The sequence below is a fragment of the Neolamprologus brichardi genome, chromosome 13, assembly GCF_056152115.1.
Source record: "Neolamprologus brichardi isolate AB-2024 chromosome 13, ASM5615211v1, whole genome shotgun sequence".
Lineage (NCBI taxonomy): Eukaryota > Metazoa > Chordata > Actinopteri > Cichliformes > Cichlidae > Neolamprologus > Neolamprologus brichardi.
The window spans coordinates 21,120,569-21,147,265 of record NC_142116.1 but is presented as its reverse complement, the minus strand read 5'-3'; the positions used below and the strand labels follow the sequence as shown (position 1 = coordinate 21,147,265).

At 39.6% G+C, this 26,697-nt stretch overlaps 1 protein-coding gene across 2 annotated transcripts; it reads right to left on the bottom strand.

Annotated features, from left to right (window-relative positions):
- Positions 1 to 406: 406 nt before the first annotated feature.
- Positions 407 to 25,988, bottom strand: kif16bb (kinesin family member 16Bb). 2 transcript variants are annotated; one of them, XM_087849766.1, is made up of 19 exons: positions 25,942 to 25,988; positions 25,801 to 25,864; positions 25,601 to 25,708; positions 25,331 to 25,447; positions 24,095 to 24,192; positions 21,310 to 21,425; positions 21,072 to 21,214; positions 20,672 to 20,840; positions 19,897 to 20,016; positions 19,582 to 19,757; positions 19,421 to 19,479; positions 19,289 to 19,358; positions 13,171 to 13,290; positions 13,010 to 13,055; positions 12,790 to 12,927; positions 11,395 to 11,474; positions 8,527 to 8,615; positions 3,244 to 3,337; positions 407 to 2,623 (listed from the first exon to the last, which is right to left on the bottom strand). In XM_087849766.1, the coding sequence occupies exons 1-19, from the start codon at positions 25,986 to 25,988 to the stop codon at positions 407 to 409; spliced, it is 4,071 nt and encodes a 1,356-aa protein (XP_087705892.1). The 2 variants fall into 2 exon arrangements, with proteins under 2 accessions (XP_087705892.1, XP_087705893.1); XM_087849767.1 differs by lacking the exon at positions 19,289 to 19,358 and having other exon boundaries at positions 19,420 to 19,479.
- Positions 25,989 to 26,697: the final 709 nt, after the last annotated feature.

The following is a 26,697-nucleotide window of genomic DNA, read 5'->3' as shown; positions in this document are numbered from 1 at the left end:
TGAAAATGAATAATAAATACACAAACAATGCAAGTCATCTTAAGAATTTGGTCACACGAGACATTTAAAAGGCTTCAAAAACATTAAATGTCTATTAAAACAAATAAAACTGCTAAGCACACTTCTTTGATCTTCAGTGCTAGACCTTCAAACTATTTTTTTAAAGACATCAATGCAAGAACAAAGAAATTCAAGCGTTTTAAAGATAAAATCTTCCAAGTGCCAAAGTCACACAACATTAATATAACAAACTTTTAAAAAAAGCAAACTTCACATTTTCATTGTAATTTCATAGCGAAAAAAAAAAAAAAAAAGATTCTTTGCGCTGTCTGCTTGGGATGCACTTTTGCTCCCTGTGAGTGAGTTTTCAAGCTGGGCTGTTCATTACTGGCCGTTCAGTCCTTGATCAGACATTTGACAAGTGATTAATCAGCCGGGCGGCCTCAGCGGAGCAACTGAAAGTTAATTTCCACACTTCTGCACGCGGAGATGAATTTAAAGCATGTGCACTCGGGGTAGCTGCCTTAGTCACGCTTTCAGGGTGACCCCTGCCCTGTGCTTTTGCAAAGATTACATCCAGCCTGACAGGCCGGTTCTCGTTTTCGTCGTGCACCAGTATGCAGCGAACATCCGAGCACCACCGAAGAGTTAAGCCGTGGAAGTGGGGACGGCAGGGAGCTGTGGTGACAGAGTGTGAAAGTGAGTGGCAGACAGCATCCTCTCGTACCAGACCGAGGTGTGTATCTGTAAGTAAAAACTGAGCCACGTGCTTACTGTGGGTACTAGGACTGATATGCACTGCTACACTTGTGTAAAGTTTCAGCTGCACCTCTCCCAGAGTGACGGTTTCGTGATTCATGTTACAATGAAGAAGGTATATCAGATCGGCAAGACTCTTCTGAAATTGACAGCAAACCCTTAAACCAGCATCCAGCAGCAGCTCAGGTACACTGACCCGCCAGCCTAAAGACATCTGTGCCAAGTTTCCATGCAGCAGTGGGTGCTGAGGTACCCTGCAGTCCCCAGGGCAGATTATATTAAGTATGGCCCTACACAGCAATTGAGTATGCTTTTGGCTGTAGGTATAGACAACAAGGACGCTTTCTTCTGTAGCACTTATCAAACGCAGACTTTGGCCTGCTAGGCCTATCTGAATGTCCTTCAACTGACACAAAGGGAGGTGATGGAACCAAACTAAGAGACCAGATTCAGAGGTTAGTGTGTAAAGCGCAGATTCCATCAGGATCAAGAGGGCAGACTGCGGCTCTGGTTGGTTGCATTTAGCTACGTTCAGCCAGTAGAGAGTAAGAATCTTCTGAGTTGGGAGGCCTGAAGTGGAGATAACAGACTGTAGATGGTCCGTCATGCTTTGGGGTGGCAGATTTTGCAGGTTTGCAAGGGAATCGGGAAATTTTATCAACGTTTGAATGAAAATTTGAACTGTTTTTGAGTTTTTAAGTTCACAGGTAACCTCTTTCACACTGCTGTGCTTCAGTTGCAACCGCTTTGTAATAAGTTCATCTCCTTGTTTCACATTACCATCAACCATGTTTCGTGTTGACTCCGTATCCCACATACTTTCATTCCTTTTCAAGATATCCCCAGAGACAAGCTGTACGTCATTTGGCAATTCATCAGCCTTACTCAGGGTTTGTGTTGGGGTCGGGACAGGGAGTTGTGCGTTTTCAGGATTAATGCAGCCTTGAATCATCTGAGCAGCCTCCTCAGATTGAAGGGGTTGAATTATATCCATCTGGACGTGCTGTATGAGAGGCAGCTCTTTCACCACGGAAAAAATGTGACTGTCCTTTAACAGAGAGAAGATAAAGCTGCTTCTAAATGTGGAGAAGACACGGCTATCCCTTAAAATAGACAGAACACTGCTTTCTCTTACCAGAGAGATAAAATTGTTTGACCAGCGAGCCCCAACAGGTTGAAATCTGAATTCTGTGACTTGCTGCAATACAGTGGAAGAGCTCCAAAGCAGACGTCCTGCATCCTGGACAATCCAAGAAACTCTGCTGAACAAAGAGCTCAGCTTCAAATTCTGAACTGCAGCTGCAGCCTTTGTCGCACACACTCCAGGGATCTTCTCTAAATTTTCAGATTCATCCATCTCTCCACAGCTACACTCCTTCGTGATGGTGGTTTCTTTGGGTGGACAAAAGCCTGTGTGACTGTCAAGAGGCTTTGTGTCAAGCTGAGAATGAGTGTTGCTCTGTGGGAGGATAGACATGGAGCTGGTTCCTCTGCTGCTCTGCAGGTGGGACATGCCGCTTAATGAGCTCCCACCAGAGCGAGGTCTCCCCTTGTAGCAGTCAGTGCCATCATCTTGGATCTCATTAGCATTCCCCTCTGGCTTTGTGCCACATCCATCACCCAGGCCCAGGACACTTGTCTGCTGGAGGTTGGCATCCCCTGACCAGCCCTCTTCTCCCTTACAGCTTGCAACTCCAGTCCCACTTTGAGCTTTCCTCTCAGACCTGAGCCCAGGCCCTGATTTATGACACAAGTCCCTCTCCCGCTCCTGGGCATCCCTGGCACTTACTCCATTCTGCAGGTTCTCTCCATCCGATTCAAAACTACCGTGTGAGATGAAACGTCTTCTAGGTAGCCCAGTGTCCTAGTTTACATTGAGTATGTGGAAAATAAAAGGACATTTTTAAAAATGACTTTCAATAAGCTCTCCTTAAAACATGTGTATTCATTTATATCTAAATCGAGACATGCATAGGAAAACAAACTGAAGAACACCGCATTAAGAAGCAAATATAGAACAAGTGTGCTCTCATTGCAAAATGCTTTCATGAAATGAGTGTCATTTTCTTTGAAACCTCTAAAGCAAAGTTTAATAGGCATTAAATATGTGCATAATAAAAAAAAAAGCAAGAGAAAGTATTTCATGGCTCATAAAAATCTATATTAAGCCTGGCTGGAGAGGGGTGGATATTGACATTTGCTCTGACACTAAAAAGGGACTAGAACTTCAGTTGTACAGCGACGATGTAGCACTGCATTAAAAAAAAAAAAAAAAAAAAACTGCAAATCCAAGTCTCGCTATTAGCACACTGCGTTTTAGCTTTAATATATTTCCTTAAACAAACAACAAAACAACTAAATCATATCTAATTCCATGCAGAAATGAGCAGCAGCTTTATGACTAAATCCCTCCATTATCTTAAGTCTGATTTTTTTTTTTGGCAACTGCACAAAAAAAATAAATATAAAAATATGCATACATACTGTAGTCGCGAACATTTTTGCTGGGGTAGGGGCAAGACAGACGCTTGAGGCTTTGGACATTACTTCCGCATTTTTAGCCGGATGGATGTGTTGGCTGAAGAGACAGCAAACATAAACAATATTCAAAAACTGTATCAATGGGAAGATGCGGGAGCACAATACAGCTGCAGTTATACGCATATGTGTTGCTAGGGTCTTTGTTTTCAAGAAGCAATTTAATTATTTGCTGTAGTGTCACACTGGAGACATCAGCTTGCATAGAAAAGACAAGGCTGCAATGCCCTCCCAACCCCATCCTCACAAAACCCATCCATTAGATTTGAAAAGCAAACAGCCCAAATGGCTGGATGAGATTAGAGCCACTCGACTAGCTGTGAAATTAAATAGAATCTGTGCATGTTGATTTGAGGATTTACATACAATACTCAGCACTCCAGAGGGAGGAGCAGAAACCAAATATACAGCTGAGAAAGACTTCTGACAGTAAACACTGGCTTTGGCTGAGATTTGTATATAAGCAGCAGGTTGATGAAGGGTGCAAGCGGGAGCAGTAAAGCATTGACAGCATCAACAAGAGGGACACAGTGCAGGTCCTGCTGATGATTAAAGGATTTTTGCAGATCCTGAGGATCAGTAGAGAGGATGTCCTGTACTCTGCGATGTTTGCTCACCAAAGGAAAGAAAAAAGAAAAAACAGGTACTGGGATTCCCAAGCTGACCACATTTTCACAATCAGTGTTTCCTGCTGTTCACAAATTGTAGCTCACATGCAGAGGCTCAGAGTTCTGTGACATGGCTTCATAAAATCAGTACACAGAAACTGATTCATTAACACCACCACAAAGTACAGTTTGCCTCCCTGTTGCTTCCCTCTGTTCTTCCATGGCCTCCTAATTCTTGTGTTGATTGCGTTCCCCACTGTTTTCCTGGACCTGCTGCTATCCAACCCACAGGCTAAGCTCTGTTTCCACCCATGTAGTCATACAGACACCATCACAGATTTTATCAATTGTGATATACGAAGTCCTAGGTCAGTTGACGTGCACACAGATCTCATAGTATAATCTAGGTAAAAATACATTGTGCGGCCATTTTTAAAACTAAGATGTTCATTGTTGACTTAATGACTTAAAGTGAACAGAAGAACAAAAACAAAAAAAAAAAAACAAAAAAAAAGGACATTCAGAGCTAGACAAGTGTTAAGTTACACAGGAGCTCCCAAAGTGAAGAACTTTAACCAGTGAAATTATACCATTTGAGGTGATGTAAGCTCGTACTAGCAGCTTGTCAGTGGTCAAAAATGGAAGAGAGAAAAACGCTGGCACTTGGCCTTCTGACCAGAGATGGAGGATACTGAGAGGGTTGTCAGATAAGGGACTTTCAGAGCATAGGGGGCCATTAAATGTTGTTTCGGGTCAAACACCAGTTGGCTGGTTCCATCACTGGAAGCGCTCACAGTCCAGACTTTCTGGGTTTGAAATGGCTGCATTTCAACTTGGACTTCAAAATTGTGGCTCTGCTACACAGTCCATTTAATAAAGTATGAATCAAACACAGTGGGGCCCCTTTTACAAGGGAAGAAGTGAGTCTTATGGGCATAGATTTATACACAATACGAAAGCATATGACCCGGCCTCTACAGGCAACATGGCCCTTTTCCTGCCTCTCCTAGGAATATCCATCTTATGTCTACATATTGAAAGCTCAAGTCATGACATTTACAGTGCATTTGGAAAGTTCTCAGACGCTTTCAATTTTTCTACATTTGGCCTCATCTTCAAATGGATACAGTCCATTTTTCTTCAATAATCCACACGCAAAGGGCTTTGAGCGTTATGCATATTGACACACCTTTAGTTTGAAAGACTCATTCTTCTCTCCCGAGTCTTTCAAGTTCAGTGTGACTGGATGAGAATCACCAGTTCAGAAGCCTGTACTACAAAGGATTTGGGGTTTAGCAAGGGGGGGGGGGGGGGGGGTAAGAGAGAGAGAGAGAGAGAAAAAAAGAAAAATCACAACCACAGGTTTTCGGTACACTAAGTTACCATTGTGCTAACAGGGGTACAGCAGGGTAACTTATGCTGCAGGCCTTATCTGCTTCTTGATACTTAATACTGCCACAACTGCAGATGAAAGAATAAGGCTAAGATGGTTTTACACCCAGTCATTTAACAGAATAAGCAACCATAATTACCCCCTTCACCTCAGGTCTTAATGACGTCCTAATAAGTCTATTATAGTCAGCATTTATATAGCACTTTCCCAGTCTTAGCTGACCACAATGTTAAAGTGCACACATAATCATAAAGTGCCTTAATATTCTATAGCTGTACAGACCTACCACTTATAACCATCTTTGTGTGACTACCGTATTATATCCTTCCTTTGTTGTGCGGGCTACTAGACTCCACTGACACTTGTTTTTTCTCGGCTGCATTTTGCCGTTTTGTTAGATTATAAACAGTTGGCCCCATAATAGATAGTGAGTAAGGACTTTGGTTCTCGTGGCATTCGGCTGTATTTTACCTCACAACAGGCTGTTACGTTCCTTTCAGTTAGGACCAAGTTCTGCATCTCTACCATAAAGGACTGATTGGTGAAGTGATGCAATGACAGTTGTCTCCACACAAACTCTGAAACATTCACTGTAACCACCGTCTTACTGGCTGCTTGTCTAACCAAGCACATTTGTCCCACATTACCCCACTTGTCTGGTTGGCCAAGTTGGTGCAGACAAACTAGTGGTTTTAAACTTCTTCCACTGGAGAATAATAAAGACTACAGCTTGTTATAGCCTGTTCTGTGCCTTTACACAAGGTTTAGGTGTATACTTTGACCTTGTGTCCCAGTTTGCCCTAAAACTTAAGACCTAAACCATCAAATGTGAGATCTTTCATAAAAACCTTTCATGTCCAATGAATACAATCAGGCACAAATGGACTTGTAAAAGCATCTCAAGGACTGCTGGTAGGAGGATGAATCAAAGCCCAAAGGATCTGAATTACCCTGTAAATTAAATATTTTCAGTATTTCTTAAATTATAAAAACACATGAACAGTTCTTGCTTTGACATTGTGCAGAATCGTGTGTAGATTGATTAACAGGGAAAATTAAATTAGACCTTTTTTAAAGACAAGTCTGAAATCGGAAAGAGTGTACATGCCTTCCAAATGCACATTTCATAATGTCCTCTAATATTTATTCCAAATCCCTGAAAAGGCTAGTGAAGAGAGATTTCACATTTTTGCTTTTTTTTAAAAAACCCGGGAGTAATTTTAGTCTTCAAACATCTTTACTGGCTACAAAGTCATCTAATTTTGTATCATATTCAATTAGGAATTCGATATCAATAAAAGGACTGAGTTTGAAATGTTGTTATGCAAATTTGTCACAACATCTGGAGAGGTGATTTTACCCTATTCTTGGAGGCAAAGCAAGGGGATGAAAACAAAACTATTTGTGGTGATGCATTAAGCCTCTTCCTGCCCAAATTATTAGCGCTCTCAAAAGTGTGCAATCCCACTGAAGCAGCCAAACAGGCAGGTTGCTTTTTGTGCAACAGAGCACCTCCCCTAGTAGCTGCAAGTCCTTTCACTGATGGCTTTTGTCATTCCCAGACCCCAACAGATCTCCAAAGCCAGCATTTGAATTTAAATGATTTGCTCTTATTTATTGTTCAGGATCATTTCCAAAATGACTCAGTAAAGAGAGATCCATTCTGTCCTTGCTGCGAGGGAGTTTCTGCTATGCAAATAAGAAGTAGAAAAAAAGATTGAACACATATCTGAATACAAAGCGAAAAAGTCCTTCACTGAACCATTATCTTAACCATTATGCTCAAACAGTGCATATGGGCACTTTGCCAGGTGAGAGGAGGCAATGTTAAATACAATGAATACATCATTTAATATTTTATGATGCGTGTTAATTGACACCCAGAGCAGAACCCAATAACCAAAGTGTATTTTGCAATGTGCCTCATATGCATTGCATGAGTTTTTCCTTCTGTCGACAGTCTCTCTCTGATCTGCTGTGAACACTGACAATCTATCTCCACCACGACTGACTTCCTTTCTCCCTTTAGCAACAGACCAAGTTTCTGATGTAGGATAATGAAGACACTATTCCGCCAACATAAGCCGTGTAGTAACCCATATACATGTGTATTCACCCTTTCATATCTAAATCAAACATCACCAGACCAGTGGATCGGGAAGCAGGTGTCAGACTGAAAGCAGTATTAATCACATGAGTAGGATGGGGATACTGCGGTGTGAAGGAAATTATGTGTCAGACAGCTCCACATGCTGTAAAACATCAGGGTTAGCAGATCATGAGACCAGGGATGTCTCTCAAAATGCTCAGAGTGTTAGTAGCTGGTGAATAAGATTTTTGACATTAATTCACTGAACACTGAGACACTGGTATCAATGAACACTCACAATTTCAAGGCAGTGGCAGGGCATGAAGATTTCACCTTACCAAACGCCGATAAACATCATGGTACGCTATTGTTTAAAGAGAGGGAAAGAGCTGCAGTGCAAGTACCTTCTTTTTTTTTTGATGGCATATAGTCAAACCTCAAACCTGGTTAGCTATTCAAAATTAGAAACGAGGCTGCTATTTTGCATCACTGCTGCTCATTAAAACAGTCTTTACTCTACCAAATTCACAAATCAAATACCAATAAATGCCAAAAACATGATAGAAGACAGAACGGTTTGAAGCAAGTGAACTGTACTTTAAAAATAAATAAATCAAGCACCACTTGGATCATTCATTACTGATGATACAGAGAGGAAAGTGGAGAAAAAGGCCTAAAAAGAGAAGAATCTGCTGCAGATGGAGTAAAACAAGGGAAATTGCATAACTACTAATGAACATTAGATGTACCCCCACTCTTTTTCTTTTTTTTTTACTGCATTGTGGGAATTTTCAGGGGAGCTGAACTTGAAGTGTGTTGCAGTAATTTTGAAAATGGGACACTGGGCAGGTCACTACCTAGTGAACAAGGTGCCATTCTCGGACATGCCCTTGGTTGTAGGAGAGCTGCCTGCTCTGATTTCCATGGGCTCAGCAATAAGCACTACAGAATGGCTTTTTGTATGTTCCCACCTCTCCTCACAGAAATGGTGCCATGATTTATGGCTTTGATTTGGTCTGTGTGCCCAATGAACGCTGCTCAATAAGCAGGCACGTTGCGGAGATTGAGGTGGAATGAATGCAGTTATGCTGGGCTCACAAAGTGCAGAGAGCCATTACACATGTCTGCATATGTCTTACCATCGATTTTGCACCATCGCCTTGGACAAATTCTCAGTAGAGTTGGACGAGTCAGTCACAGATGGGCTGAACACAGATGGCAATCCACTCTGCAGACAACAGAATGACACAGCACTGAAATCTGCCTCGGTATAAGAAACAAGTGACAGCTGCCTATGTTACATTTGCATTTGACCAGAGGTTTAGTTGATGCCTTCATTTTTAGTGTTTGCAGAAATTTCTAAACAGGTAATAGAAAAATACTGCATGAATCCATCACACATGGCTAAAATAAAGTGGTAGTACGCAAAGCATTTCATTCTTCAACACAATTTCCATATTTAGTAAAACTGTATTAATATTCAGACAGAACACTTTAAAAATATATATATTTTTACACAACAGATACAGGCTACAGTCTAGATGTGCTAGCACATATTCAGACTAAGTGAAAGTGAAACTCTTGAGACCATCTCATTTAGAATCGATGTTAAAAATGAATGTTAAAGAGTCTCCTTGGAACCACAGCGGGACCTGGATGCCGGTGCTTTACTTGGCTGTAATAGCGTGCCGCTTTCAATAATGCAAAGAGCAGAGAGCTGTCAAAAGCCAGAAGTACAACTGTGTCTAAAATGGTGTGTGAATCAATTTTACAACATGAAATGCTATAAAGCACAGGGTGCTCAAAGTTGCAGGCTTGACAGTCCATTCACTGACAAAGTTGTTTTTTTTCATCTCGTAACTTTACTGAGCACTGATACTTTAATAAAAGTTCCAATTTCTTAGTGTGATCATTTTAGCAACATTAACATTGTACTACTCATTTTATTAGAAGCTCAAAACACCAGGGTTGATAATCAATCACGCTTATAAAATTATTCATACCCCAGTTTATTTGGCTGAAAACACCAAGCTACAAATATAGTTTTCAATATTAAAAAGGCTCAGTGTATGGTGCCTTAAGTGCTCCATGGACAGCCTGGGAAACTCAGCCCTCTTCCACCTTTCCACTACATTAAGAGCGGCTGCATCTGACATTTCTTTAACTGTCCAAAACCAAAAATGTGACATTTAAACACAAACGTTGAGAGAGAAGTTGGTGAAACACGTGTATGCTTTAGTTACATTTTCAACACTTGTGTGTAGCCAAGTGCAACATTATGATCTTCTTGGAAAATGTCCACTGCAGGGTCCACTCAGTGTCATGACATCATGATTTCACTTTAAGCTTTGAGTAGTGAGCAGCCAAGCAACATTATATATAGACAGTCTATCAGCGTCAGCTAATGGTTTCAGAGCTCCTTTTGTTAACATGCTCCCCTAGTGTTTCTCATATAGAGGCTCACAGAGAATGGAGTCTTTATTTTACATATAGAAGGTAAACCACTGTACTCTCATTTTTAAATAACTAACCTTACTTTTCCTTTTTGAGGTGGTTTCAGTAAATCTGTGACAAAGACGTTTTGTCATATCTTGAATAGATGAACCTTGGAAACCTACTCAGCAGCATCCTAACAGGATTTTAAGCCCACAAGAATCTGTAACACACCAGGACTCACTCCACATTCAACTTCTAGCTAATGGCCATTTGAGTGAAATAACTCAAGCATAGTGATTCATTTTCAGATGTTTTTTCTGTTGATCAGCGCAAAATAAATCTCAACGCCGGCTACCATGTAAAAGACAAAAATGTCAAAAGGACTCAATGCTAATTGTACACTGATCATTTCACAGCATAGCTCTAAATATATATGGAAAATAAAAAGTAAATGAGAGATTGCTCTGTCATTTTAAAAGACAATTTATTTGTTGCCACAGTGTTGATGGTTAGAGTTGTTTTTAATTTACTGGTATTTATTTTCATTCAGTTTAAACTAGTTTAGCATCAGTATTTGCTGACTGTAGCTATATGCAGTTTAAAAAATGTTCAGAACAGTGAGGATAAGAACTGAGCACTTGCAACAGAGTCCATGCATATTCTGCATGTTGCATTTACAACATTTGGATAAATGAGACTTAAAGCCATATTGTTAAAAAGGTTTTATTTCATTAACTGAGATGTTTTTCACACCCAGTTTTTAGTTACAGTTGAATTAACCGTAATAAATTTGAACAGTAACAAATGCTGTGGCAGACTTTCAGCTGTCGAGTACGTCCTTCGTTAACTTTTTAATTGATTAATAGCGTCAACTTTTTCTACTTTAATACTGGATGAAACGTATCCAAGTCTTCTTACATTTATTTTATCACAAACTAAAAATATGCCTTCAATAGATTTTCTCAGGAATGCTTTACATTGATATATTACTGCAGAGAAAACAGTGCCTGCAGCATCCAAGAGTGTGAGGGAGTTTGTACTTTCACACAATGCTTCTTTAAAAATACTAAAAGCCAAGAGGAAGCTGTTGCAAAAAGGACGAATAGCAGCCAGCTTTGAAAGGCACTGCACCTGGCCTCCTTTCAGGAACAGCAGGAGGCTTTTCTAGCGTGAGAAAGTTCTAAAGTTGGGAACATATTGTCCATGATATGAGCCAATTATTCAAAACCAACAAAAAGAGAGAGTTATATAAACAAGCAAAAACCTGCTCCAACTGAAAAGCTCATAGTTAATATTCTGATCAAAACAAAGGCATATGGATCCCACTGGTGGTGTGGTGGAACTTTCTCATGTAGATTTTGAACATGATATCAATATGAGTAATATTTGTCAAAGGTAGCAGGCATTACAGCAGGTAGTTATGGCAACAAAGTGCATGATGTTCACTTGCTTTTACAACATTACCAGCAGAAAATGCAGCTCCCCCAGAGACACTACATTTTAGAAAAAGTCTAGTAGTAGAAGAATTGGGATCTTTTCTGCATGCGGTGGTTTTTAGTATTTTACCATACCTGGTATTTCAGTCTAAGTTGGGAAGTAGTCGGTTGGTTAAACCAGAGTGGGGCTCCTTTTCCCAACTGTATGATGGTACCTAAAAGGAGCCCAAAGAGATAATACATGAAAAGAAAATGGGAAAATACCAATTAACTAGTCATTATGAACTTCATTACTATTTGGTGCCCAAAATAAATAAAAATAATGATGCGATTCATAGGGAAAACAACTGGTACAGTCAATGACAGATGCCGGTGACAAATCTGCCAGGAAACCTTTGGAGGTGTGGCACAGTCTGCATAATGCATAATTTTTCTGTTGCCATGAGAATCTTCCCTTCGTTGTGGGATAGCAGTGACCCATATCTACACTGAACACTGGAGAAACTCGACAGAAAGCACAAAACTCCCACACACAGTTTCGTCTGGTGAGTTAATGAATTGCCATCAGGAACACAATCCCCAACATGATTGGCAGTGGACAAGACCAGGGGGATAATTTACCAGAGAAAATGGTCCAAGGAAACTTGAGAAGTCTTGTAAAGCTATAGAATTGAAGTGATATTGGGGTTTATATATATCAGACTCACGTTCATGTGGCCATATCCACAGATTTTCACGAGGTCTCCTGCTTTTCCTTCTCCTCTCTCAGCAGAGCGAATACTAATCTTGCTACTACTAATGACTTCTGACGAGTGACAAAGTACCTGAGAGAGCAGCCTGTGATGGAATCCAGCTGCTGTTGGACTGAAAATTACTATCATTTGTTCAAGAAAATAGGTTCAGATGCAGCCATTTCTGAAGGGGATATTGGATAAATTGAAATGCTTATAAAAGAGACTAGCATAGGCAGGCCCTGTGCTGCCTGGCTCTGTTTAAAGTTTTTATCTCTCAAAAGCCAAGCAACGGGGATGTGGAAGCAGGAAACAGTGAAAGCTCCCAGCCCTGGCAAGAAGTGCCGGCTCAGGGGGGCCAGAGTTCCAGCCCGGCTTGCCTCTGTCCTTTGAAAGGTTAATGTTCTGGCCCACTTCAAACCTGTCGGCCCTATCAACTCCATCTGCCAATTAAATGGAGGGCCTGGGGCTTTGTCTGGAGCTTTGTCCGGGGCCTCTCGCCCTTCAAAATGTTTAGTAAAAGAAATGGCATCTGCCCTATGGAGAGCTGTGTTCAGAATCCGCTCATGCCCCGAGTGCACGGCAGTAGGAGAACCGGGGAGATAAAGTGGATTTCATTTGAAGATTTGATGCAGCGATCATATATAACTGCATTCAAAATGGATGAAAGTTGTATTGGCTCCCACAAGCCAAACGATTATGTATGAGTGAGAGAGAAATCTTTTTTTCTTATAGATTTCCAGCACCAGTGTTCATTAAAGAATGTCAAGAGTAAATTAAATATTACAGAACTGCTTACCCTGAGTCAGCTGGCAAGGATCGGTGACCACAGAGCCATTGACTAAGCACAGTGCACCATCCTGAGGGAACAGGGTTACAGTCCCAGCAATGTTCTCAAGCACACAATGCACACTGAGGAGCCCAGGCCCATGGAGCACTACAGTACAATTGTGAAAGTCAGTATAAGAAAGCAGCTGGCAATCTGAAGTAAGAATCATGTCATTAAAACCCCAACTCACCAATATCTTGGGTGCATGATGCTTTGCCAATTATGGTTCTGCCTTCCTATAGATTAGAAGATCATAAAAATACACAGAAAGTTGTGTGACAAAATAATTGAGACACTTTCCGATTAAATCAAGAGTAGTGCATAAATATGAAGCTCAAACAAACTATTCACTGTCAAGTAATAGAGGGCGATTCCAGTGCTTTGCAGATCTTCACCAACACCGATAAGGTGAGGCAAACAGCAATCCAACACCACTCCGCTCCCCTCCTTCCTCAGAGTCACCGTCTCCTCCTACAGAGCACACGGGAACATACCACAAGACAAAAAGCTTATTTAATAGCCTGTAGCTGGAGTGGCATACAATATAAAATAAAAACGCTGACAGACATTTAATGGCAACCAGCAGAAAGCTGAATTCTTTATGACTGCTCTTCCTTGCCTGAAGGCCAAGCAGAATTGCAGCATTCCAACCATGTGTCACCATGAAACAGCAGATTGGCTACCGGCAAGAGAGACACTATAAATCATTTAGATTATCATGGCGAGAGTCAAACTGTACATCGTGATCAGCGAGTGCGACAGACGCAATACTTCTCTCACACACACACACACACACACACACACACACACACACACACACACACACACACACACACACACACACACACACACACACACACACACACACACACACACACACACACACACACACACACACGTTATAACATGTGCTGTTGCCTTTAGTGGTACAGGGCAATCAAAATACTATAGAGCTTGTAAAGTATGTTGCCGTTACTTGAAGATGGCAAACTTCCACTGCTTTCATTTAAATTTACAGTGTTGCCCAAAGCAGTATTGTATGGAAGGTCACACTAAAGTGAATGCCTGTGCTTATTTTAGATTTTTTTTCACTATAAAACATTGCATGAGTCGGCACAAATGTAAAAAAAATAAATAAAATCACAAATCAATTAGTGAACAGCATTAAAGAAAATACCACACTTAACTTATGGATCATTACTGCACTGTAGTTATAGATAAATCAGAAGTTAAATCAGAAGTCAAAAAATAAGAATTTACTTTACTGTAAAATCTGTTAAGGATACCTCTACTAAATAATAATTTGATAGTGTTCTCTATGGAAATCCGATAGGTAGAAATATCGATTTAATCCTCAAAAGCCATTTCTAAAGCTCTGGAAAGCTACACTTAAAAGTCTGATCTGCTTCATATTCCGCTTCACTGCCTCCAGCAATTGTTGCAGAGGAAATGTTGCAGCATTAGTCAGACAGCTATACCGCATACGTGTCTGTCAGGCAGTGATATTCATTTTACTTTGTATAATTCCATTCTTTACTTGACTAAAAAGGTATGGTTCAGTTAAAGAAAAGACCTGACAAGCTGCTGACTGAGTAAATACACAGAGCAGTTCATTTGCCAATTATAAAACAAGAAATTTAACACTTTGCCTCGGATGAACTGTAGGTTTAAATGACACAGAACTGAGCAATAAAGAGAAACTCAGCACTAAGCGTTTAACCTTTTCCTCCCAGTGTAATGGCTGTTGCTCTTGAATAACCCAGAGTCTACCCATGTATGAGTGCCCTATGACAAGTATCCTCCTGTTAAACTGGTGGACCATTGCCTCACATTGCCACGGATTAGGAAAAGTAACTTTCAACCTCATCCTGCTGCTCTATCGAATAGATTGGACCGTGAAGCGAGAGACGCGTACACCACCAGCACCACCTCTCTCATCGGCAGTTGCGAGATGGAATAAATCCTTTTTTTCTAATGAAGAAGGAGAGGCATCGACCACAGCCCCTGTACTTAATTAAAAGGGATTTTTCACAGACTTCATTAGGAGGTGAGGAGCAGCCTGGCAGATTAATGCACTGTGTCCACTTTCCACAGACACCAGGAACAGATGAGATCCTCTTATTTCTCCCTCACATTCACACACATAAAAGAGACGCTTGCTCCTCACCACACCCAGTCACTCTGTGTGTAACACAAGGACACACTCTGTGTTCAGACTCAGGCAGCTGGTGAACATACTGTAATTAACCGTGGCCTAGACCAGCAGCCAGTCTTGGGCAGCATTTAGGATTCCATTAAAAGCCATCATTTGTGGTTGGGTAGAATTTTAATGGACTTTACAGCACTTTGACAGGTCAGGTTCCCGACTTAGACAATATGCATTTCAAAACAGTCAACCAATCGTCTTTTCCAACTTCTTTGTCAAGTGGAGCAACTTGCCAGAACAGTTTATGAAAAAACAAATGGCATTTAGATTTCTTTGTCACATTAAAAAGGTTAAATCCCAGATTGCAGTGTTTTTAAAAGTTAAAATGACATGTAAAAGAAAGGCATGTTTTCAAATGGCATAAAGCCTTTTGTTTGCAATGAATGCTAGTTAAGAATTGAATAAGAATCAAAGAGACCTGGCACCTCATTAAGAGTGATTTCTTTTTAATATGCTTTGTTATCTGGGAGCATACTACATTTGAGAGCTGAATTTCAACCAACTGGTTATCAACTGTTGTTTTATTAGCCTGACATGCCTTCTAGCCATCAGCATGTGGTCATGCATTCATGCATGCAGTCAATAGCTGTCACATGCAATGCTTTACATAACATGCTGAACTTTCACTGATTCAAGGAGACTGCAGCAACATTAACTGTTATCTTGCCAATATGTCAAGTTTAACTGATTTTAGGGACAGAGCAAGAAGAGTGTAGCGGTGAAGTCAGGACCGCTATAATAAAAATAGATTGTTATTTCCATCTGCATAATTTATATTTGGCAGTATGGCCCTCTCCTCCTTCTATGTGCATAAATGGAAAGCAAAAGGTGGGGAGAGCAGCAGCAAGACCTGGCACAGAACGGAGCAAGCAAGTGTCAGAGACAATCCTGCAGTACCTGGAGTTGAGGTAGGTTGTAAAGTGGCTTGCGTGTTCTCCAATCATTTCAAAATAAAGATAACTAAATAAAAACTAATCCATAAGTAAGAGACAAACTATCATGAGGTCATCGACAAAAAAAATGAAATGAAAATATTCTGGAGAAATGAGATCCAATCAGAACTAATTAAGTTGTGTTAGAAAGGCAGGCCGGGTTAATTCCCCCAGGCGCGATTTGTAAACTGTACAACTAGCTCCCATGCTCAAAGTTTCTCACGAAAACAACAAAATATTAACACTGGGGAGGAAGAGAAGTCATTTGGACACTTTGCGTTTGATGTCAAGGAAAATAAGTCTTCCTGTAAACCCTGTGGAACAACACTCACAGGTCAAAGCAGAACAAACTTAAACACTTTATATTTTAAATCAACTTCATAATCAATGATCTTATGATCTCTGGTAAACTAAAAGAATTCAGATGCCTAAAAAGGCATTTTAACAAAAGGCTATGATTGAAACTGAATCAAAATTTGCTGACAAAATTAACACTGGTGGTTTGCAGGTGTACATTAATGCAATGAGCTAGCACTGTCATCAGCTGATTTGTCAGGAGTCAGTTAAGAACACCTTTGTTTGTTTTAACTATGCTCAGTACATTTAAAAAAAAAAAAAAAGAAGAAGGAGGCAAATCAGTTTAGTTTTGTGCCAAGCTTTACCCACATGTGAAGAAAGGCTTATACAGCTTGTGAAATGCTATAATAATTACATTGTGTTAACTGCTGACACTACAAATAAAATTCACATTAAACAGAGCGAGGCTCAGAGCGGGGTTTAAGTTGTGCTGTTGTGCTGATTGTAGCATGTCTGGGAAATGCAGAGACTACGACGATCAAAGAAAAGCCGTGGTTCATTTTATCTTACTGAAATAGAAGTCCCTCCCACAACACTGTGTTACAAGGGGACCCAAAAGGTTGGCTGGGGGAGCAGGGTGCAATTCTGCTCATGAAGTAGGAACTACTTACAAATATCTGTGCGTGTGTGTGTATATTATAATTTTGTTTAAGTTTTTTTTTTTTTTTTTTTCCCCCACCCCCACCGCCCTCCTTGCAGTAAAACATTTAACTTTACCCTCTTCCTGCCTTTTTTGTTCTCTCAATCTCTTGCCGCCTCCGTCTGGTAAGAGGCTGCTCCGGAATCCATCTCATATTAATTACTTTCTCTTTCCCACATGCCCTGTAACCAATCTGGGAAGCTGACGATGAATAACTTTGCATTCTAAATCTGCTTTGAATACAGAATTCAAAATTCTGTTTACACCGCTCTTGGTCAACTTGTCTCCTTAAGGCCTGAGCAGAAATTCTCATCAAGCTTTCAGCAACAGGATGAACTGAATTAAACACAAAATATATGAAACTTGGAGATGTAGAGAAGTATTCTTAAATTAAAAACCACATGCTAGATATAGAGAACAGGTAATTTCCAACCCTTTTTCCTCATATGAAAACGTGTTGATGCCATACTGCATCTGCATTCAACCTTATAGCTAAAGCTTTTTCCCCCCTCCCTTAGGTGCTTTTGCTGAATTTTAAAATGACCATCTTCCATTTGCACTTGAGGTGCATCTCTGTACTGATCCTAGTACAGACTCCACCTCTAATATCTGCAGCATTCCATGCAGGAATCCCACTTATCATTTTGCACCCAGGCAGAATGCAAATGCACAAGAAGACAAATGTCAAATCCATAAAGTCAATCATCAAACACTTAGAGTTTCACCAACACAAATGTGCCTACCGGTCACCAGTGCACTGGCCTTTTCACCTAGGTGTCACAACGTATCATGCATTTTAACCAATGTGTCTACATGAATGAGCACAGCTGTTTAAAAAAAAAAAAAAAAAAAAAGAAAAGAAAAAAGAAAGATGGGTGATGTTGCCTTTGAGCATAAAGTTATCACTGCTCGAATATGCAAACAGATTTATACCATAGTAACTCTAATTAACATGCTGGACAGACAGAAATGAAAGTACCATATGTCAATAATCAAGACCTCTTAATTAGGATCCGTGACAGAAGCTAATGAGTTCCAATACATGCCCAGGAATAAAAGGGCTGTCAAACCACTAAATGTCACCTACTAACCACCATCTGAATAGAATGTTAATTATTCACCGTACACATATAGCTGACATTCATGTGTATGTATTTAAATCCTTACACAATGTCCTCATAAAAGCAAAGTAAACCTCTTACTTTGCTGCTGCATTACTAATGGCTGACACACACACATATTCAGACATTATTCAAAATCTGAAACAACAAAATAGCTTAACGCCATGAAAAACCAGTAAAAGGAATGCATTAATAGCATGTATAATGACAGAGACAAGAGGTTACGCCATACTTTTCATGACTGGCACACTTCACGGTTGAATGCATAATGCAAGACGCTTCTTGGCTGAGCACAAGGAGACCCAAACAAACGACATTTGGTGTTTTTTGGGAGGTCGGGCATAAACTCAGCAGAGGAACAGAGTTAAGTTTCATTTTCGGCTGGCATTGCTGCCATTTTTTGTTTCACCTTGGAGTCTTTCGAAGCTGCTGCCACCCCATTTTTGCCTCAGAAAAGTCATATTTGTTGAGGGAGAAGACATATCTGTTCTGTTTCTCTTTGTAAGGCTCCCCAAACACTGTTGCAACCCAACTTTACAACCATTATACGAGCTCCCCTTTTGGATGCCACTTACATCCAAATAGATGTAAAAATTTTATTTAAATGCCAGACTGAGTCTACTCCCTGTGAAGCAGTTATTCACAAGAGTTGCAGTGACACCAGCTGGCAGGATCTCCTCACTGCAAGCAGTAAAACCTACTAAAACTGCTTTGGGGAGCTTGCTGCGTTGCTGATTAATAGTGTTAAAAACCTTTTCTATACTCTGTGACATCCTGTTCTAATCACATATTTTTCTGCTCCAAACTTTAAGTGGAATCATTTTTATATCTTAACATAATTTATTATAACATAAATAATTCCAAAGTGGGACATAGAAAATTAGGTAAGCAGCAAGGGCGCTTAACATTAGAATAAAATGTGAAGCAGTTTAAGAGTAAAGTGTTTATCCCAACTCTGTGCAAAAGAAAAGCAGGTACAGGGGTTTGGGCTGTCTGTACATCTGATTAAATGGAAGAACTACAACAAACCCATTCAATGGAACAATGCAGGGCAACAAGTACTTCTCTCCGGTCTTATTATCCTCTAGCTCATATCCAAGAATCAAATATAACCCGCTGGCATTTGTGAGTCAAACAAACCAATGGTAAATTGGCCCCGAGAATTCTCAAGCAGACGTTCATATTTAAATGCATGAATGAATCATTTTTGTACCTGCAGAATATTCAGTGTCTCCCTCCATGTTCTGCTTCTGTTCTTGGTCAATGCTACTGCCTGGAGGTTTATTATTTACAAAAGGGAACTTCAAAATGCCTTTCATTTCTATTCTGCAGAGGATGACTCACCTTTGTCTCATTCAGCTCCTCCTTTACATCCACAGAGGATAATGGCACCTCATGCCCAACCTAAAGCAACAGCAAGAAAACAATACAACCTACAATATAAGCTTTGAACAAGAAACACTATAAAATGTTTATGACTCCTGTGAATGTGAGCATATGTAGGACCTGAGTGGCTTCTTTTAGTAGTCGATTGAGTTTGGTAACCTCTGACTGCAGTTCCCTCATCACCTTCATACTGCCATTATCGTTCACTGTGGGAGAGTTCACTATGTTTTTAGCTTGACTGGCAAAACGCAAAGTGTTCAGGGTCTCCATGTAGTTCACATCAGCAGGAGAAATGGCTGCCATGGGGGGGGGGGGTCATCAAGAAGGGACACAATGTTCATGAGGAGTGTGAAAACAGAAGATGGAAAATAAAAGAATTATGTGGTTAAGAATGCTTCCAATATCAAAAACAGGTAAGAATTAAGTAATACATACTCGCTATCATAGTAGTCTTAGAGTTTCCACCCAGGCTGTCTTTTAGCAGCCATGTCAGCACAGAATCTCTGTAAGGAATGAAGATCTGTTTTGTTGTTGACACTCCTACACCAAGGTCAGCTGAGAGTATCAAAAACAAAAAAGTACTCAGTCAAATACTAGAAAGGTAAAATGTCTCATCCACAAGTTGTATATAAATTCTGAGAACTAAATGCTCACTACTATATATGTATTCTTCAGAAAAAGGCATCTAATTATCAATGGAATATGCATTTCAACCATAATTTCAAGGGTCGTTTATTTTTTTGCTTTGTTTTTGTTTTAAATTACTTGACTACTTGACTAAATTCAGTCAATGTGATATCCCTCACTGGTCAGTGAAGTTATGTCTAAGCATATCTTGCTTTATATCCTTTTTTATCCTGTAATTTACTGTCATTTGCAAAACAAATATTATGTTACAGTAAATAAACCTTGAAAGTAAAGACTGAGACATAAACCCATCTAAAGTCTTTACTGAGGTCACCGATCAAGGAAGCATCCCACAAACATCTCAACAATAAACCTCATTTAAAAAATAAGCAGAGTCGCCCTCTGCTGGCCATTGTAAAAAGTATAGGTCTAATAGCCCTTCTGCTGCACAGCTACATCCATCTTTCATATAGATTTCTATGTAAAAGAGTTTGATTTGACAGCTAAGAAAAAGAAAAAAAAATGAGGGTTGTAAATAGGTCCCAAACAGTAATTCCACAGCAAAATGACTGACTGCCTTTACCTAGAGCTGAGATCACATATCCCAATGTGACCAGAGATTTGTTTATGTCGGCACTTTCCTTCAACCTGCCTCCTACTGTGCGTGTGGGATCAACTTTCTCGCTGCCTGCCAGGTCTACCAGGTGGATCTTACTCACTGTCTCGTATAACGGTTCTGCATCACACCACACCTGTCCCAGGAAACAAAAAAAGGCAATATCACAGAAGAATATACTTCAGTGTATAAGTGATATCACAAACAGAGAAAATGAAAGCTTATGAAAAATAACACCACAACAGATCAGGTCTCATTATCTCATAAAAGTCTCAGCGTTTTTGGGGGACGGCTTTTGTTAACACCCAAAGATCTCTAGCAAACATTTTACTTCGGCCAAATTCAAACATCAAGCACATTGTTTCACCTGGGTGAACATTATGGTGAAGATGGCATGGGAGCGTTTGCTGAAGTCATTCACTCCCCTGCTGGCTGTGGTGCGCTTGGCATTGCCGAGAATGATCAGGCCCTCCACTTCACTGTAGCTTTGTACTAAATGCTTGGACAGATCTATGAGTTATATATATTTTTTTGCATCAGATTTTATGCATTTTATGCAAACACAGCTAGGAAGGACATAGAATACAGGATAAAAACAGTCTTACTCTCTACATAGGGACCATGCCTAGGATGCTCCCTCACGCTCAAGCCCCCATCATCTGTAGGTGATGCTCTCTTTTTGAGAAGATCCTGCACCCGCTCATTGCAGATCTCAAGATAGCTGGTACAAAGATAAAAATACAATGTAGAGCCATGATTGATTTTAAAAAGGTGACAAAGATGCAATGCAATATCTGTTTTCATTGTTAATCTGCATATTGTGCTACCAAATACCAACAAAGTTACTATTAACTCTAAGAAAAGAGATGCACAGTGAGGCCAAATGGTTGTTCTTATGGCGTTCTGCATGTACTGGCAAAAGAAATAATGAAAAATATGGAAAGCAGGTTTGAAAGAGTGCTTTAATCAAAGTTATGGTGCATCTGTGCAAGATGCAATGGGACTAGTGTCTGATTCAAAAACAATGCGGGGCATAAAGCAATTAGGCTTTAGAGAAGCATGCATGGCAGTAATAAAATGGGAGGAACCATGCCCTGCTCATGTAGCCGTGTATGTTTTTTCCTGGCACAGGGCTGAGAACTCAGACAGCAAACTTAGCATTTTGTTGTTGATGTTGTTTTATTTTTTTTATTTTTATGTATTCTGAGGAAAAAACAAAGTCAAGCTCTGCAGCTTCTTTTGTGTATATATATATATATATATATATATATATATATAAAAATAAAAGAACAAGTACAGATGTGTTAATTGTCAAATGTTGTACCTGAGTCTTTTTAAGATATTCTTTAAAAATTAAAAATTAAAAATTAAAAAAAAAAAAAAAAAATCACGGACAAGCAAACGCGATCAAATAAAATCCAATTATAGAGTTAATTTAAACGCAAATAATGTGCCAGCAGCGCACATGCAAACAGATGGCAAAACAATGATTTCAAAGTAGTTTGACTTAAAAGCAGCAATCTAATCTCCTAACATAATAATTTAGGGGAACAGCTGGGACATAAAACACACTGTGATGAGACTAGATTTCATCTGGGATTTTGAATATTACAGGGTTATAGCAATAAAATTTGTGCCTTTTTCTGGTTTCATTACATTTAGGCCTTTCAATTTTTCTAAATGATGTGACTGTTCCAGCAAAGTGAGAATAATGATGAACGGGAATGGGTTTTTTACCCTTTATTACTGCTGGCTCATTTATATTCTACAATTAAGAACAACTCAATAAGAATCATCACGGCACATCACTCTGACTTCTGAGTCGAGTTACCATCAGCTAAAAACAGTAGACCTTTGCACAAAGTACATAGTTTCATATAAACAACAGGAAAAACTCTGTATCCAGATGCTCTCCAGCAACACCAGTAGTTTTATAAAACTGTTTAATGCTCAAAGTCTTTTTAATATCTTTTTAATTCACTGGCCTCCATGTCTCTTGTGAAACAACGGCATTGCACACGTTTTTGCTTCATATCCTTCGTTCTCCACATTCTGCATGATAATTAACCTGCCCAACAAAGCAGAACCACCTCTTTAAATTTGTTTCCCTTCAAACTGGTTGAGAATTCTCTCTGAGATTAATGCTTATATAAAGTTTCATTTCAATTCAACTCAAGCTGAATTATATAGCACCAACTGACAAGAGCCATCTCAAGGTGCTTTAAACCGTAAAGATCCTACAGTATTCTGAATAAAACCACAGCAATCAGACGACTCTTTATGAACAGCAATTTGTGACAGTGGGAAGGAAAAAGTCCTTTTTAGCAATGAAAGTTTTAAACCCAATCTTAAAAGTAGAGAGGGTGACTAAGGCGCTACCTCCTCCCATTCCAGTTTAAGAAACTTAACAACAGCAAGTGAGCCAGTGTGAGAGCAAAATGCTCTATTGGGATAATATGATGGTATGAGGTCTTTAAGATACGATGGGGCCTGATTATTTCAGACTTTATATGTCAGGGGAAGGATATTAAATTCACTTCTGAAGAGAACTTAATATAGAGGAAATGTGCTTTCTAGTCCCTGCCAGTGGTCTTACTGCAGCATTTTGAATTAACTGAAGTTTTTGGTGGACATTTTTGGAACAACTTAATAATGAATTACAGCAGTACAGCCTAGAAGTAATAAATGCATGAACTAGTTTTTTTTAGCATCACTCTGAGGCAGGATCTTTCTAATCTTAGAGATATTACACAAATGCCAGAAAGCAGTCCAACATATTTAATTTTTGCATTGAAGGACTACAAGATTCCTCAAGATTCCTTTTTAGGGCCAAATATTGCAACACGGGGTTTGTCTGAATTTAGAAGAAAATTAAATGTAACCCAGGCCTTGATGTCATTAAGCTAACCCTAATAACAGATTTTTGTTATCTGGTCTCATGGATAAAGAAAGCTGGGTACCATCTGCATGGCAATAAAAACCTATGCTATGCCTTCTAATGATACTGCTGAGGCAATTTACTGAAGCATGTATAATGTAAATATAAATGGTCCTAGCACAGAACCCTGTGGAACAATGACTAAGCTACATGTGTTAAAGACTCCAAATTTACATGCACAAATTACAATCTAACAGATTTAAACCATTCGAGCACATTTGCTTTATTATCAATGCTGTGTTTTAATCTCTAATAAGATTTTGTGGTCAGCGGTATCCAATGCCACACTGAAGTCTGTCAGGACGACCTGAAACAAGGCCACTGTCAGAGGCTATAAAATAATAAGGGAAAAAAAACCCTTGAAGATCCATCACTGACAAAAAATAAGTTTCTCTCTACTGAAATAAGATTTCTGAGCACATGTTTGAAAGTTAAGTGTGATGGTTCTTTACCTGACCTCTGTGTGGAACATCATGGCATCGCTCTTGCTCCTGTGAGATATCTCCCAGAACAAGCCTTCACAGATCCGTGGGATTAAACCTTTATCGTGCTGACACATTAGAAAGGAAACAAAATGATACAGACACTTTAAAATGACAATTATGCTCCTGCTATGCTCTTTTAATTTGGGTGTCGTACTATGTAATGCTGTGCCATGACCACAACTCAGTATATGCAAAGTCTGCTGAATAACACAAACAGCTCATCCTGATATAGAATTACTGAAGCATAAAAGCAATTCCAGTCTGAGCTACATGCCCTCTTGTTTTAATTACAAAGTAACAGATAGTAAGCATTAAAAGCCATATATAATTATCTGGGATGTTGACAGCAGCTCTGGTGATGACCTTGCAAAAGTCTCCTGGTAGACAAGCTGAAACCTCACTGATAATGTGAAATTCCCATTGCTGTGCAAGGTGAGAGAAAAAAAAAAAAAAAAAAAAAAAAAAGCAGTGGGTTGCTGGCCTCATCAAATTTTCTGATTAGTAAGGAGAAACAAACACACCTGATGAGGCCGCTATCAGCCAGCCTCTAATGCGGCGAGAAGTCAGTGCTGTGTGCACAGTGGGGTTAGCACTACTGCAGTGTTATCTGTAAAGAGCTGTGACATCCCATAAGTCCCTGATTATGGTCGGGTTTATTTACAGGTCACATTCGGCATGCATTTTGAAATGAGGCATGAAAATTAGGCCCTGTACCTCAATTTTTCACCACAAATTATTCTGGTAAATATGGACAAAAAAAATCTGAATGAAAGGCATGCACCTTCAAAAAAGGCTTATCACAATTATTGATGGCATGTCGAAGAACAGACTTAAACCATTGACTCCTACAGTGAAGGGATTCAGTCCCTATCCACAGGGCACGATGACTCACAGAAACAGTGTGAAAATGAATGAATTTGAATAGTACGCTATGACCTTTACAGTCACCAGCTCTCAAACTAATTCTATGTGAAAGTTTGGACTGATGCGTGTGACAGAGCTCTCCATCCCTGTCATCATAATGAAAGCACCAAATAAGCATTTTTGAGATCCATGGTTTCCCTCAATTCGACTTTGAGAGACTTGAGACAATATTAAGGTACCGGGACACCACAAAGGCACTTAAGGTTGATGACACAAATCATCAATAAATTGCATTTAAACCTTTGTTACAATGTTTGCCAAGTTAATAGAAGACCTTACTGAAGGACCCATCATAGTGTAGGACTTCCCTGAGCCTGTTTGCCCATAAGCAATCACGCAGGCATTGCAACCCTCAAATGCAGCTTTCAGGACTTCAAATCCCAAGTCTCGGAAGATCTGAGGCAGCAGAGAAAAGATTATTTAAAAATGAGGAAAATACAGCGAGGAAAACAGTTCTTTCACACTAAAGTCGTGGTCGTTAACCTCCACTAAAGGTTCACAAGGAATATAAAATCTCTAAACAGGTGAGATATTGAACAATCCAGATACCTTCTCCTGGGATGCAAACGTGGGACTTCTTCTGTCAAATGAGTCATATGAAAAATCATATGAAAAGGTTTTCCCTACGCCCTTGAGCTCGTCCACTCGAACTGTGGGCTAAAATTATAAACGCAGGTACCGCTGACTTTCAGTAATAACTTCATTTACTGCAGTATAGTGCGTTTCATTTTGTGATAATAGACCTATACCTTTTGAATGGTTGTTGCCTTCTCCTTCATATGAATTATCACCTTCGAGGATAACTGCTTTTCTCTGTGAAAAGTGTATGGGGGTGACACACAGCCCATTTTGAAAGCTTGGTGGATAATAAAAGAAGTCATTCTCCCTACCTTTTGTTCAATGGACGGACTCGGACTGCTACTCGCACCGAAGTCATTATTAATATTTTAAAAAGAAATATGACAAAACAATGTCCAGCCGCTTCCTCCACCTTTCTTTGTGCTCCTTTAAAGGAAACGTTTGGATATCTGTAGAAGTTTTCACTGCTAATTATCACACCTGAGGTTTGCTCTTGTTTTCTCCATGTACTGCACAAACTAACCGCTAGGGTGCACCCCAACTAAATTCTTTTATTTTTGCTGACCTTTACAAATAACGTGACTGTCTGATGTTCTTTAATGAGGATCAGTCGATATTTATGCATTTAAATGAGACTTTAACTGAGTTTCAAGTAGTTTAAATATCTAATAAATAAAACAGTAAATAAATTCAATGTAAAAACACGCAGGATTTATTTGATAAAACCCAATAATTTCTAAATGGCTAGAGGTGAACCTAAGGTGATTTGAATGAGGCAGTTGTAATTGCTCCAAATGAGACTCAGGAGTTCAGTTTATTTTAGCCAATAAAATGTTTATTTAAATGGTCAGGGGAAAAATACGTTGAGTTACTTTAACCACTTAATGAGCTGTTACACGCTAGCACAGTTAAAGGAGTTTAATAAACGCCTTATTTGAAATTATAATCAGTAACAATAAACGCATTTAAGGGTGTTTTGTTTGAGGAACCAATAAGAAGGCCGTCGGTAGTTTGAAGTCAACGTTTGTTTTTCTATTTTTTTATATGTAACGTGAATGTGGCTTTTT

Coding starts and splice junctions, on each gene's coding strand:
- kif16bb (XM_087849766.1), bottom strand. CDS start 25,988: ATGACTTCGGTGCGAGTAGCAGTCCGAGTCCGTCCATTGAACAAAAG. Junction 24,193..25,330: donor ACACTATGATGGGTCCTTCA/GTAAGGTCTTCT, acceptor CTAATGTGTCAG/CACGATAAAGGTTTAATCCC. Junction 3,338..8,526: donor GCGATGGTGCAAAATCGATG/GTAAGACATATG, acceptor CTGTCTCTTCAG/CCAACACATCCATCCGGCTA.